This window comes from Cervus elaphus, chromosome 8 (genome assembly GCF_910594005.1).
Source record: "Cervus elaphus chromosome 8, mCerEla1.1, whole genome shotgun sequence".
Classification (NCBI taxonomy): Eukaryota; Metazoa; Chordata; class Mammalia; order Artiodactyla; family Cervidae; genus Cervus; species Cervus elaphus.
In genome coordinates, this window is record NC_057822.1 from 13,830,568 (window position 1) to 13,845,077 (window position 14,510).

The following is a 14,510-nucleotide window of genomic DNA, read 5'->3' on the forward strand; positions in this document are numbered from 1 at the left end:
GCAGAGGTACGTCAGGCCAGCTCCCTCTGGGGACAGAGGCACTGGCCCCTCCACATTCCCACCTACCCCCCACCCCGCCACTGCACCAGGAGCCTAGAGACCCAGGCAGCCCCCACTTCCCTCAAGCCCTTCCTGTATCCCACCTCCACATGCCCCAGAACTCACCTGTTTTCCTGGCAGACCGAAACCTGGAGGCCCGGGCTCCCCCTTCTCTCCGCGGGGCCCCGGCAAGGCCACCACGTGGCTGTCCTCATCCTGATGCTCGGTCAGGGCTCTGCATGGCTCACAAGGCTCCCCCTGCCGAGCAAGGACACGGGGTTGGGGGACTCCAGCCCAGGCTTGGGATCTGGGGCTGGGAATGTGGCCGGGCCTGACCTAGCACCTGGACTGGGCAGGGGGTTCTCTCAGGAGAACTGTGGAAAACCAGGTTAAAAAAGGAGGTGGGGCCAAGCCTCAGGAGTTCTGAACATCATGGTAAGGGATCTGATGTTACCCTCAGGCAGTGGGCAGCCTGGGAGGGTTTGAAATAGAGCAGGAGGAGTGTGTTTGGGATGCTGGCCCTGGCTGCATGGGGAAGGTCTTCAGACTCACCTTCTCCCCTTTGATGCCTGTGGGTCCTGCAGGCCCTGGCGGCCCCTGTGTGATAAGAAGCCATGTGTGATGCCCAGCATCTGCCTGGGCCATGCTGGGGCCTGTCATTTGTCCACCTCCCACCTCGTCCTGCTCCCTCGAGCTGTTGTCATCCAAAGCTCACTTACCGGACTTCCGGCTGGCCCTACCTCCCCGAAATTACCCTGAGAGCAAAGCAGAAAACACAGGGTCAAAGTGGGGAGGCACACACGTGTTAAGTCATTCCAAAACCCCAAGCCACAAGAGCAGTCCCTGGGGACCCCTAACCACCCCCACTCCCATTTCCTGGCTAGGAAACTGAGACCCAAAGAGCGAAGGGATTTCCTCCAAGGTTCCCAGGGGAGACTGTGGCCAGCCTGTTTCTGTCCTCAGGCTCAGGCCGCAGAATCCCAGACCCACCCTCAGCCCTGGCCCAGCACACAAAGATCAGGAATTCGTTTATCCCAACAGTCACTCGCTGGACGCCTGGACGCATTGTGCACTGGGCAAGGTGCCGGTCAGTAGCAGTGAACGGCACAGACAAACACGTCTGTGAAGTTTACATCCTTGTGGGGGACACCAAGAACTTTTAAATAATTGTAACTGGATGGCCAGGAGTGCTATGAAGGAAGTAAACAGGGTGGTGAGACAAAGTAGGCAGGGGAGGCCATTTTAGACAGGATGGTCAGAGAACTGTTTATTATTATATTCTGACAATTATTGTCAGAAAGAGGAGACCAAGGCCCGGTCAATGAAAGAGCCGGGGGAGCAAGAGAGGAAAAACATTCCAGACAGTGGGAGCCACAAGGACAAAATCTAAGAGGTGGGAACATTCTTGACATATTCCAGAAAGAAAGGAGGGCAGCAGAGCTAAAGCACAGAAATGGGGAGAGAAGAACCAGATGAACCTGCAAAGGCGGGCAGGGCTGGGCGTCCAGGGTCTTGTTAGGCACAACCGGCCTTTGAGACAATGTCCAGTTCCAGAAGGATTTTCAGCAGGGAAATGGTGTAACTTGAGTGTGTGTTTGTTTTAAGAAAGCCACAATAGCTACTGGGTGAAAACGTTGAAGAGCTGCAGTGGCTGCAGGCAGGCGAGCTAGAGGGCTGCCACCCCCATCCAAGTAAGAGACTGTGGGACCAAGCGGATGTGCAGCCGTGGGGGTGAGCCAAGTAAGGGGAGAGGGAGGATTGGGAGAGACCTGTCAGATGGAAGAGGTGAGGTGGAGACGGGTTTGGAGTTTGAGGAGGCTTGAAGAACTGGGTATATGCCATTTATGGAGATCAGGAGGACTGGAAGAGGAAACAGGTGAGGGTTGAGGGTGCAAAGCTCCATTTGAGAAATCTGACAAATGACCTGCCTGGTAGAGCGGAGTCTGAACGTATATTCCAGGGTTTCTTACACTTGAACACTCGTACACCCAGAAAACCCCTCACTGGAGTAGCTGCTTTATCAGTTCAATGGTGTCATTTGTCTCCAACACAACCACAAATACATACATTCACAGGGCACTGAAATTGAGCAACCCAGCCGAGTAGCAAGACTATAGACACTGGAGCCAGGTTCCCTTTGCTCAAATCCCAGGTCTGCACCCAAACACCCATGTGACTTTGGGCAATTTACTTGGTCTTGTTGGACCTCTGTTTCCTCATCCACAAAATGGGAAGAACAGAGTACCTACCACATGAGGTTTTGGGAGAAGGAAACAAGTCAATACGTCTATAAGCCTTTGGAATGCTACTTGGTACAAAGTGGTGAAGAAGGGCTGTTGTTATTATTTTATGAAGGCACTCAATTGTTTTGGATCATCAATAATTTAAAAATGCAATACTAAAGGAACTCTCTTGGAGAACGTGTGGGCTCTCAGAAATAAATTCTTTGACTCCAGTCTGCAAAACACTGATGAATTTATTTCTCTGCAGATTTACAGTTTGGTCTCTTGTCTATGTTGTCCTTATGCCCCATCCAGGGGCCCCTCCCCTGCATCCTTGTCAAGAAGACCCCAGTTTTCCTGACATCTAGCCAGATCTCACCTTCTCTCCTTTCAGCCCTGCTGGCCCTGGGGCCCCTGCTTTCCCCTGAAAAAACAATCAAGTCAGTCACCGCGTGCCCCCCACTCCCATCCCTCCAAGATTCCATGAGTCCCAGTGTCCACCCAGAAGGAGAAAGGCCAGTTCAGAACTAGAAATCCCACAACCCCACGGTGGTTGGACAACTACAGCTGTTACACAGAATGGCACTCAGAGGTTCTAAGAGCGAGTCCCGGGCAGATGCAGGGTTGAAGGGAGACACTGGGCTACAGGCCTGGGGCACCTACCTCAGGGCCTCCCTCCTGGCCTCTGCCTTGCTTGAGACACTGGGCCTAAGGAGCTAGGGAGGCTACCAGTGTGGCAAAGATGGGCTGCCTTGGCCTGGCTGGGGGAAGCAGTGACTTACCGGTAGGCCTGGCAGACCGAGGCCAGGAGGCCCCACGTCTCCTTTGGCCCCTGCAGAAGGCCCGAGATGCTGGGCCGCTACAGCAAAGCTGCAGGATGAGCAGGACTCCCCCTGGGGAAGGAAGAGAAGGGATCAGAAAGGCTCGCAGTGGTCAGAGGTGGGCAGCCAGAGGACGGGGTCCCTTACCTTCTCTCCTTTGAGGCCTTGGATGCCAGGGTCTCCCTGCGGGGAGAAAAGGTTTATGGGCTGAGAGACTGGGTATGTTGGGGCACCCCAAATTTCCTAGCCATCTATGAGGAAAGCAATGTCACATATCACAAACCCTTCAAACAGCCAGGAGTCCCAGGGGGTTCAAGGTCAGCATCTCAGAGTTGGGGCTCATCAACTCAAGTGACAAACGAAAGAAGGCCAGGCTAATCTACCCCACTGGAAAGTGCCTATACATACCCGATCACCTTTTTGTCCAACAGCTCCCAGACCCTCCTGAAAAAAAGCATCTGTGAGGGAGTGGGGTACACAGTCCAAGCCAGGACCCTCACCACCCCTGCCCACTCCTTTCTTCCACCCTCAACCAATATCCAATCCCAGGAGGAGGGCACAGCCTCACTCACTATAAAGGTTGGCTCCACCCCAGCATGCCCAAAAGGCATCTTAAGCCTTGGCTTAAAGAACCCTCTTTGGTTGCTATGGAGACCTGGGGTAGCCTTCTAGCCCAGCCCTAAACTCTATGGTTTAGGAACCCATGGAACTAAGATCCTAGACTCTCTGCTCACGAGATCTCTATGACCACGAGAAGTTTCCAGCCCCTCTGTCCAACTCCTCTCCATGATTATGCCCCCAGATTTTTTGATGGAGTCCCACAGGCCACCCTAGGCACTCACCCTGGCTGGTGCAGGATCACCTGGTTCTCCCTTGAGTCCTGGCTTTCCAGGGAGCCCCACAAAGTTCTGGAACCCTTCAGGCAGTGTTGGGCACACTTCACAGGGGTCACCCTAGCAGAAGGGAAAGACCATGAGTGGACAGGGTGGGGCTGAAACCCTGGGGAAGACAAGGGGGGAGCCAGGGCAAAGTAGGCAGCAGGAACACTATGGGGGTAGAGGGTGCTTTCTGCTCGCCTGACTCATTCACTCAGAGTACAATTCCTGGACATCAAAAACTACCTCCTCACAACAAGCCATAAGAAATCACTGTATCCCATTTAGGGGTGTGGAAACTCGGGCAAAAAGAGAAGCTAGCTGACTTGCCATATTCACGTATGTGGCAGAGGTGGGATTTGAACCCGGCTATGTAACTCCAAAGCCAGGCCCTTTATTTAGTAGTCAAAGGCACGCCATCGGAACAAAGAAGGGGTGGGGGTCCCCCAAGGAAGGTCTCAGGCCCAGCACCCTTGATGTCACCGTCACCTTCAGAGATAGGCTTGCCCTCCCACCCCACCCTGTGGCAACCAAGCCTGGGACTCACCTTCTCTCCCTTCAGCCCGGGCACCCCTGGTTTGCCCTGTTGGAGAAGCAGCAGGCATTAGCCATGGCAGAGAGAGCCTGAGGACAGACCCCCGCTCCCTCTGGAGGCCTTGGCAGAGGAGGTCTGGGCATGGTGGGCAGCCGTGCTCCCACGGGGTCACTCACAGGTTTCCCGCCAGGACCTTCCTTTCCAGGCACCCCGGAGCTGCCCTGCGGTCAGAAGAAGGGTTAAGGGGAAGGGTGCTGGCCATGGCCTCAGCCCATCCACCCCTTCATCCTCCAGTCCCCTCTGGATGGCAGGACAATCTTGCCAAATCTCTTGTCTCCTCTCGGTAAGTTTTGCCAACAAACACTCCCTTCCTGTTGCCTGTCCTTCTCCGTGTCTAACCCGAGTCCTTCTGCTTGCACAGGAAGGGGGATCACGAGGCTTCTGTGTGTCCCTGACCCAGGGCAGCAGGTTGGGAGGTGACCTGGGTGAGCCCAGAGGAACCACAGCAGACAGACATTTCCAGGGCTTCTGCTCTTCGAGGCACAAGGCCCTCACATGAGCTTGGGCCCTCCAGTCGGACTGCTGTGGTCATTGACCAGACTTAGGCCTGTGAACCCAGGCCAAGGCCTTCACACCAGCAAGCACTGGCACGGGGACACCGCCCACTGAGGGCGCAGGCCCCTAGCCCCTTCCCCAACATGCCTGCCGCCTCCCTCTCGCTGCCCCGGCCATCCCAGCCCCATTTTCCTCTCTCCTCTCACCAAGCGGGGGGTTCCCACATGGGCCCCCGCTCTTGTCTGTGCTCACCTTGTCTCCCTTGGGGCCTGGAGGGCCACCTGGGTCCCCCTGAGGGCAGAAACAGGGTGGGTCAGCCAGGAGTCTCACATTACAGTGAGGTCCACTCTGGCCCTTTCCCCCAGCCCCACCTCCTCACCCCTGGCCAGGAGGAGGAAGGGTCTCTGAGGGGAAAACAGCAGAAGGGGCAAGGGGTACTCACCGGGGTCCCCGGAAGTCCTATTCCAGGGGGTCCAGGGAGGCCTGGGGGCCCAGGCTCTCCTGCCAGCCCCTCAGGCCCAACAAAGCCAGGGTCTCCCTAGCACAGACATAAGGTAGGTGTGAGAGAACCACTGCCTCTGTGCCCCCACACCCGCTCCTCCCGATCAGATGACCACAGCTCACCTTCTGCCCTTTGGGCCCTATGACACAGATCTCTCCTGGCCGGCCCTGTGGGCGGGGGGAGGCTGTGAGAATGGCCGAGGCCTGGCACCTCCCAGGACAGCAGCCCCACTGGGACGTGGAAATGCCCACCCTCACTACCCTGTCCCAAAGCCAGACTCCACCCAGTGCCCCAAGGCCATCAGATGTCAACTCAGGGCTTAGAGGTCAGGGGCTTCTGGACTGGGAGTCATAAGTCATAAGTCATAAGCGCTAAGTCGCTTCAGGTGTGTCTGACTCTTTGCACCCCCATGGACTGCAGCCCACCAGGCTCCTCCGTCCATGGGATTCTCTAGGTAAGAATACTGCAGTGGGTGGCCATGCCCTCCTCCAGGGGATATTCCCCACCCAGGGATCGAACCCGCATCTCTTACATCTCCTGCACTGACAGGCGGGTTCTTTACCCCTAGGACCACCTGGGAAGCTGGGAGTCAGTCAGGCCCTTTTCTGCCCTTTCCTGGGGCACAGCCCTCCCCTCCCTGGGTCTCCATTCTGTCTGAACAAGGGCAGTGGGTTCAATTCCAAAGGTTACAGTTCAGCACTTCAAGACCATGTGCTGAGGGGTGTGGGGGTTGTGGGGGAAGGGTCCCAGCACCGTACATCTCGGCCTGGCTTTCCGGGTGAGCCCTTCACGCCTCCGTCCCCCTTCTCGCCTTTCTGGCCCTGAAGGAGGAAGAGGCAGAGTGACGGGGGCTGAGAGAAGGGGCTGGAAGAATCAGGGCAGCTTCATCTGCTCCCTAGAGCCAGTCTCAGCCTCCCCAGAGATTAAATGGCTTCACAGGAGGGTAGACAACAGAAAGAACTGCCCAACCAGCCAGGCCACTCACTCAGGGAGTCTGTGGCTTTTCCCTCCTGGTTTTGGTGGGAATGTGGACAAGGCAGGATGACTGGGAGGGTTGGGGGGTGCCACCCACTCTGGGCCCAATGACGTCATCCTCTAGGACGACTTTGGACGCCTCCCTCTTCCTGTCTGTAGGGTTCGCAGGTCTCTCTGGCACCCACCCCCTCAGAATCCAGGCCTATTACCTTCTGGCCTGTGGAGCCGGGGTGTCCTGAGGGTCCCTGAGATGAGCAGGGGACACAAAAGAGAGGTGATGAAAGGGTGGGGAGACTGGCCACGACCCTGCTGCCCTGCCCTGGCCCGGGTCGCATACTCACCAAGGCTCCCGACTCCCCCTTCTCTCCCTTCGGGCCTTCTGCACACTGAGCAAGGAGATAAGGTGTTGAGAGGGGTGCGGGGTCACCCCCAGGGCTCGGAGGGCACAGCCCCCTTCCCCAGGGGTCACCCACACATTGGCCCTAAAGCAGGCCTCTCCTCCAGGTCTTACCTGAAGCGGGGCATCCGGAGAGATTCTAACACAGTCATTGCCCTAGAAGTAGGGAGCAAGGAATCAGCCTCCTAGGGGAGCCACCCTAGACCTGTTTTGAGAAGGAAGGGCCCAGGAATCCCATCGTCTCAGGTGCCCCTATAAAATAGCGGTTTCTACACACTAACTCCTAGAAAGACCCTGGCCCTCCTCCTCTATTAAGACCAGGCTGCGGGTTTCCCAGCTAAGATGATGGGATGATGATGGCTCACATTCCAGACCAACCCCAGGGCACACTGGGAAGATCCTGCTGTGGGCATGGGCGGAGCACTTACCCGGGCTCCCTTCTCTCCCTTGGGTCCTGATGGACCAGGCAGGCCCCGCTCACCTTTCCCTCCCTGTGGATGAGACCAAGACAAGAGCTGGGACCAGAGAAGCACATGAGAGCCTTGAAGAAGCTCTCCCCAGTCTGATCTTCTCCACGCATCCACTACACATGGGTGTGTAAATGAGCACAGCCCTACCCCAACCCCCACCACCATACACACAGCATATGGATCCCATACGCATTCATCCCCCGTCCCTCCCACAGCAAAAGGCTATATTTGGTAAATCTATAGTCTCACGCAGAAAGCATCTCTTCCCCACATCCTTTTCCAAGCATGCTAGCTCACACCAGGGGCTTAGGGACACACGTGCCTGGGCACACACATGTGGAATGGCAGACACCCATGATGGTGAGTGTCAGGCTGCCCGAGTTCAAATCCTACCTCCACACCTTATAAGCTCATGACTTAGGGCAAGTCATGCGACTTGTTTGAACCTCAGTTCCTTCATCAAGAAAATGGGATTCACGTCAGCACCTACCTCAAGGGGCTAAGGGGCTGTAATGAGGAAGAAGTGTGACCCTCCAGGTAAACTGCTCAGGGCCACTTAGCACATACACGGAAGTGGCCCCAAGAATAACATGATCTATTCATGGGCACACCCAAGAGTGAAATCTCACATGCTGCCTAGCCCATCACCCACAGTTCTATGGTCTTGTCAGGCCCACAGGTATATGGGTTCACCCCCTGCATGTGCAAACATGTGTCCAGAAATGCACGGTCACACACACACACACACACACATACAAAATCACACCAGTCATATGTGGGCATAGCTGGCCCTGAAATAAAACGACAGTACCTATGCCTGAGGTGGTTCAAGAAGGTCATGCTGCCAATGGGCAGCCCAGGGCCTGACTGACGCACAATAGGCCCTCAGAAGTGAGCAGTTCTTTACATCTTTACATTCACACAACCCCCTACTCTCTCTAACAAACACACACACACACACAAACATACATCTAATCAGCCCCACCCTTATGCAGACTTGGGTGCATGCGTGCACGCTAAGTCACTTCAGTCGTGTCCAACTCTGAGACCTAGAGGTAGGGAGCTGTAGCCTGTAGGACTGTAGCCCACCACGCTCCTCTGTCCCCGGGATTCTCCAGGCAAGAACACTGGAGTGGGTTGCCATGCCTCCCTCTAGGGGACCTTCCTGACATGCATCTCTTGCATCTCCTCCATTGGCAGGTGGGTTCTTTACCACTAGCGCCACCTGGGAAGCCCATGCAGGCTTGGGTAGCCCTGACATAAACACACAGCCAAGAGGCCACATGCCATGAGATGGGCTAGCACTGCTGAAGAGGGCAGGGGTGTCCTATTCTTCATCTGGGACTTACCTGGGGGCCAGAGGGACCAATTGTGACCTGAAAGGACAGAGGAGAGAGGACATAATCTTCTTAGGGAAGAAGGGGAAACCAGGGGCCCAGAGAGGGCAAGCAGTTTAGTTAGGGTCACACAGGAGTGGCTGAGCCAACATCCTGAATCCCAGCCTCTGCTCTGCCTCCCAGGCCAACCAGCATGCTGATTTTATATACTAAAGCTATCAAACTTACAGAGGGGGTTTGACCTATCTTCTCTAACCTGCCTGGCTTTGGCTAGCTCCACCCCCTAGTTGCTAGGATAACATGGCTGTTCAGTTGCCATGGTAACCCCTGCATATCTGGGGATGATCAGCCTTACTGGATTTGGTGGGGGACAGGATAGAAAAAGGGGTGGGCAGCAGAGGGGTACTTCCTGACATCCCCAAAGGCCAGGGGCTTAGAACTGAGGGGAGAGAGGGTTGTGTCCTTTGTGGATCAATGCAGAATGTCAACTCAGAATGTCAGGCTGTGGGAAAGTGGTGACTCATACTGCCCACGGAAGAGGCACAGTTGGGTACCAGCTGGGCTCACAGCGAGCCCCTTTCCCTTGTTCTTCTGGCCCCCCAGAGGGAGGATGGGCCAGGACCACCTGGAGATGGATTAGAGGGGAGGTCCTGAGTCAACATGTGGCTTGGGGGGCCATGCTGGGCTGTGTCACCCTGAGCCAGCCCTTCCCCTTCTCTGTCTCTAGAATGACACGGGAAGCCTTCCAAGCAAAGCGGGCCTGAGTCCCTGTGGGGAGTGCTGGGATCAGTACTCAGGCCCTGATCCTGCAGGCTGCCACCCCATTCCCCTTCTACCCTGGAGCCCGGTACATTGCCTAGATCACAGAGCATGAGACTTCCTTCCATGAGGCCCTGGCCTGGTGGGCTGGGGGGTGAGGGTCAAGCCCAGCTCTGGGGGATGGGCGGGCAGAGAGTGTGAAAGTACACAAAGACCCCCTTGTCCTGAACCAAGAAGTTGCCCAGCCCAGCCAACCTCCAGGCAGTGCCCACTCCCAGCCCCCTCCCGCCCCACCCAGCACACTCTCTCTTCACTCACGTTGCTCTCCTGGGTACCATGGACACAGGGTGGGCACTGAAAAGGAAGAATGGACCTGGAGGTCAGGTCTGAGAGCCCAGGACCAGCCTCCTGCACCCCACTGGCCCCCATACACACACCAGGTACACTGGTGTCTGGGCGGAGTTGAGGAGCATAAAGATTGAAATCCCATCAAATAGGCCGTGTCCCCCAACTCCCACCAACCCAGAGCCAAGCCAGTTCTCAGATGAGGAAACTGAAGCCCAGAGAGCAACAGCAGTGGGCCCTGGGTCACACAGCATACTGGAGCAGAGTGAGACCCCGAATCCGGGGTCCCATGGGCAAGGCCTGGGCTCTCTCCAAAATGCACATGGCCATTTGCTGCCCACTCAACAGGAGTGTCCAGGGCTAAACACCCACCTCCTAAGGAGAAGCAGCAGGCAGACAGAACCCAATACCAGGTCCCCAAGGAAGGCTGGGAGCTGTGTGATCATCCCACACCCCCATGCCCAGACTCCAAGGGCCCAAAGCCTTGTCCAAAGGGCTCAGGCTGGCACCCTTCCAACCAAGCTCTTTTCTCCAATCTAGATGGGAGGCTTACCTCATCGGCTGCTGTCTCCTGGTGGGCCTGGGAAGAGGAAGGGGCATGAGAATGGGCGGGGAATGGAGGGGGCAGAGCATGGCTTCCAACACCCCTACCCAAGAACCACCAGGAGCGGGTGCCCTACACAAAGCCAGGTACTTTTCTGTCTCTCCCCCCTTCAGCTTTCCTTCTCAGAGCTGGCATCTTCAAGTCCTAAGCTCTGTCCAAGAGTGGGGGCAGGTGGGAAGAGCGTGGGCGGAGAGAGTCTCTTACTCAAGGGGTTTACAGAGGACGCGGAGGGCAGATTGAGGACACCATGGGCTCCTCCGCCCACCGGCTGTCTCTACCTTTGCTCCTCTTTCTGGCTTCTGGCTGATTCTTCCCGACAGCTGGGCATTCACCTGGGCAGACAGAATAAGGGGAAACCTTGAGAAGGAGACAGTTCTGGGGGCCCCCAGGCAGGGGCATGGACCCCAGGGACCCCCTCAGCCTGATATCTGGCAGCTCCCAGGGTATCCAGAGTCTGCCCAGACCCCTGGCACCCCCACAGTCCACCCCCCTTCTTTTCCCCCCACCCACGTGATGTCGGAGAAAACAAGACCATGAATCAATGGGATCCTGTGTTCCTGGAGCCAAAGGCTGGGCAAGATGCCTGGTGGGCAGGGAGGCTGCCGGGCCAGGGGTGGGGCTACGGGAGGAACTGGGTTTCCCTGCCACCCCCTAAAGAATCTGGGAGCAGGCAGGGCAGCTGGCCATGGTGCTGGGCATGGAACCAGCCTGGCATTGGCCCAGGTTGAGCCTAGAAGAATGAGTGAGCCCCAAGGCAAGCAGTGTGGCGCCTGGCCTCTGACCCTAGGTATCTGTGTCCTGGAGAAAATGCCTTTGGGTGCTAGCCTGATCCTTCCCTCACCAGGGTCTGGGATGGTACCAGTGAAGTTGTGGTTAGTGCCAGAGTTCAATAGGCACAGTTCTCAATGCGAGCAAGCAGGCAGGCACAGGGTCATACAGTGGGCTGTCTCTCTGCCTCTCGGAATCCAGTAGGGGTAGGATGCAAATAGGTAGGCCTTCCAGTGCCCTCCCTGCCCTGACGCACATGACCAACCGACCCTGGGGGCAGGCCTCAGTCAGATCGGGGGAGGGACAGGCCCACTCGTGCCTGTGCCCACGTCTGCCCACCCTGGCCACCCACCTTGCTGTTTTGCGGCTCCTCCAGGCAGAAGCAGCGGGTGTAGACCTTGCCCTCAGTCTGTGGGTTGATCTCGATGAGCTCATTGTTCTGGGTGTCCCGGCGGGCCTTGGAGGTCTCTGGGGGACACTGTCCAGTATGGGGGAAGGGCTGGGGTCAGTACAGAAGGTGGAGCCCCCCTTCACCCACTCAGCATCCTAAGATGTCTAGGCATCCCCTTCCCGGTCCTTCTCCTCCAGCACACTGTGCCCCAGCATGGTGCCCCAGCCTCTCCCAGCTGGGCTGGGTCCAGGCCACTCACCCCTCCTGGTAAAATCTCACAGCAGCCCTCCTCCAGCACGAGCTCTGGGTCACAGTAGATGTGTGCCTGCTGAAGGTCAAACTGCAGGGGACACACAAGTGTCACTTCATTTCAGCAAAAAGCTCTGTGTCCTGGCCCCCAAGGAGGCACAGAGTTAGCTCCATCCCAGGGTTTGCCCTCAGAGGCTTTCCAGTCTGGCCTGGGAGACCATCAAGAATATAGTCACAAATACAAAGCAAAACCATACACTCAAGAAAGAGGGAGAGGCAGGAGAAACGTTCGCTTTGGCCAGAGGAAGAGGAGAAGAGGAGGTTCCATTCAAGCTGGGCCGTGAGGACCAGTAGGTATTCGGCAGGTAGGTGTACAAGGACAAGCATTCCAGGTGGAGGTAACAGCATAGGCAAAGGCTGGAGGTGTGAAAGTATTAGGTGAGATGGATGGCCGGCATGAGATCAACCAGAGCCAAGGTGCATGGACAGGCAGAGCAGAAGGTAGACATTTGTAGACATTTTAGGGCCCAGGTCATGAAAGACCTTGAATGCCAGGGTAATATGTCCAGGCTGCATCTGGAGGTCAGTGGGGAACCATAAGGGGATTCTGAGCAAGGGCAGGCTCTGGTGAGATATAGGTTCTGGGGAGCTGACTCAGGCTCCCAGAAAGTGGGAGCAGAGTCCAAGCCCGACCTAGCACTCACCGAGACAGGTTTGCCCTGCTCAGCATCCAAGCCCAGAAAGACATGGCCCACAGGCTGTATGGCTCGCCGGGGCCCCAGGGGCTGGGAGGAGGCTGACATGCAGTCCACGTGCACGGAGGCCACTCGTTCGGCCACGCTCAGCACCAGCTTGTGCCAATGCAAGTCGAAGAGCTGGGGCACTGAGAAGACGCAGGACACAAAGTCACCATCTTGGCCCCGGGTCCGCAACTCCAGGCTCCGCTCTTGACTGTTGACTTCCAGGGAAATCTGTGTGGAGGCGGGGAAGGCAAGGACAGAGAATCAGAGCCCCGTGAGCCACAGCCTGACAAAGGTAAGGGCCCGCCCACTCATTTCACAAGAGGGGAAACAGCCCACAAAGTGAGGAAAGCTGGCTGGGGTCACAGAGAAATACCTTCTAAAAGAATGGGATAGGGGGGCTGCAGGTGGCCTCAAGGGTGGGCACTGGGGTGGAGCAGGGAGGCTCCAGGATCTCAAGCTTGGGACAGAAGCTGGGCTGGACTGGTACCCCTCAAGACCCAACAGCAACGGGGGTGGAGCGAGTGGGGCGCCAGGCTCACCTGCGGGTACCCATCTCCATCGGTCACTTGAAACAAATACCACGTGTTCCGGTGGGTGTGTTTCTTCATCAATAGTGTCAGCACCAGGGCAAACTCACTGGGGAGGCCCCGAGGGAACACGCGCCTGGGGGTAGAACAGGGAGGGTGCCCTGAGGCTCAGGTAAGAGACCACCCGCTGCCCACCCTGGGCCCTCAGCACTGTTGAACTTACACAAGACAAACATAGGCACACAACCTCCAATGAACACACATATACATATACACATCCATTCATTCTACAGACATTTCTTGAGGGCCTACTATGCGTCGGGGGTGGTCTGGTGGCTGCAGGTAACAGGTGAAAAGAAAGAGAAGAGGCCTATCCTCAGGCAGCCCGAAAGTCTGATGGGATGATGGGGGAGATAAGGCCATAAACAAAGAATCCTCAGAATGACTGTTTCACTCTTTCAGGAGGATTCCAAGGAAACCAAGATGCCATGGGGAGCATGACCAGGCCTGGGGGAAGGGAAGAGATACTGAAAAAAGATGACTGGATTGAGCATGACTAGAGAATCAAGAAAGAAAAACGAACATTCTGGAAGATGAGGCTGGAGAGGTAAGCCGAGGCCAGAACACTCAGGAACTTGTAGGAGCTTGGACTCGACACATATCAACGCATGTGAACACACACACGTGCACACACAAACACACCCAACTCTTTCAGGCTCCCTCCTCCATCCTGGGGTCCTCACAGTGCCCATGGGATGCAGACCTGTCCTCATCTACTGCTAGCCAGAGATGGGGAAAGGACAGAGGGTGGGCCTGCCAGTCCCTCCCTGCCTACCCTGCCAGGCCCAGGAGTGGGACCAGGCTGACTCCTGGCAAGGAGCGAGATAAAAGACCCACGGGTCCCCCCTGAGCTTAAGCCCCACATCCAGAGTTGCTGGGGAGCGTGGCTGAGGTCAGTACTGATTCCCAGTGGCCACACTGGGGCCTTTACCGCGTGGGCTGGGTGACTGAGACTGCTCCCAGTCGCAGGATGAGTGGTCCCTTGGGATTTCGGATCTTCTTGATGGCAGACGTCTTCACGAGGCTGAGTCGGTGGATGAGGTTGAAGCCTTTAGGGGAGACACCAGATGACGAGCTCAGCTGGGCAGGTGAGTGGGGTACAGGCCACTCCAGGAAGATGGCGGAGGGGGAACAACAGGCTGAGCTGGGCGCTCACCAGTCACGTTGGTCGATAAGTCACTTCTATGTTCCAACTTGAGTCCTTCTTGCTGTGAATGTGGGCACTGCTCCCCTGGAAAAGAATTGGCAGTGAGGGCATCTGGAGGGGGGTGCTCAGGCTGAGATGGAGGCACAGCTGGGCTCTTGGGGAACCTGGGACAGAGCCAGTTCATGTTCC

The 14,510-nt window shown here is 56.6% G+C and overlaps 1 protein-coding gene across 7 annotated transcripts in view; it reads right to left on the reverse strand.

The window, feature by feature from the left end:
- COL16A1 (collagen type XVI alpha 1 chain) overlaps positions 1–14,510 on the reverse strand; it is a 51,814-nt gene that overhangs the window by 33,254 nt on the left and 4,050 nt on the right. For all 7 annotated transcript variants that reach the window (XM_043909557.1, XM_043909554.1, XM_043909561.1 and 4 more), the window contains exons 3-30: positions 14,331–14,405; positions 14,106–14,223; positions 13,127–13,250; positions 12,549–12,815; positions 11,855–11,935; positions 11,557–11,682; positions 10,715–10,768; positions 10,386–10,412; positions 9,806–9,841; positions 8,741–8,767; positions 7,350–7,412; positions 7,036–7,077; positions 6,866–6,910; positions 6,734–6,769; positions 6,308–6,370; positions 5,672–5,716; positions 5,490–5,585; positions 5,300–5,338; positions 4,669–4,713; positions 4,505–4,540; positions 3,925–4,035; positions 3,491–3,526; positions 3,230–3,265; positions 3,044–3,154; positions 2,641–2,685; positions 759–794; positions 592–636; positions 166–297 (exon numbers count right to left, since the gene is read on the reverse strand). In XM_043909557.1, the coding sequence (XP_043765492.1) occupies positions 166–297; positions 592–636; positions 759–794; positions 2,641–2,685; positions 3,044–3,154; positions 3,230–3,265; positions 3,491–3,526; positions 3,925–4,035; positions 4,505–4,540; positions 4,669–4,713; positions 5,300–5,338; positions 5,490–5,585; positions 5,672–5,716; positions 6,308–6,370; positions 6,734–6,769; positions 6,866–6,910; positions 7,036–7,077; positions 7,350–7,412; positions 8,741–8,767; positions 9,806–9,841; positions 10,386–10,412; positions 10,715–10,768; positions 11,557–11,682; positions 11,855–11,935; positions 12,549–12,815; positions 13,127–13,250; positions 14,106–14,223; positions 14,331–14,405 (1,997 nt within the window). The remainder of the gene's footprint in view (positions 1–165; positions 298–591; positions 637–758; positions 795–2,640; positions 2,686–3,043; positions 3,155–3,229; positions 3,266–3,490; positions 3,527–3,924; positions 4,036–4,504; positions 4,541–4,668; positions 4,714–5,299; positions 5,339–5,489; positions 5,586–5,671; positions 5,717–6,307; positions 6,371–6,733; positions 6,770–6,865; positions 6,911–7,035; positions 7,078–7,349; positions 7,413–8,740; positions 8,768–9,805; positions 9,842–10,385; positions 10,413–10,714; positions 10,769–11,556; positions 11,683–11,854; positions 11,936–12,548; positions 12,816–13,126; positions 13,251–14,105; positions 14,224–14,330; positions 14,406–14,510) is intronic.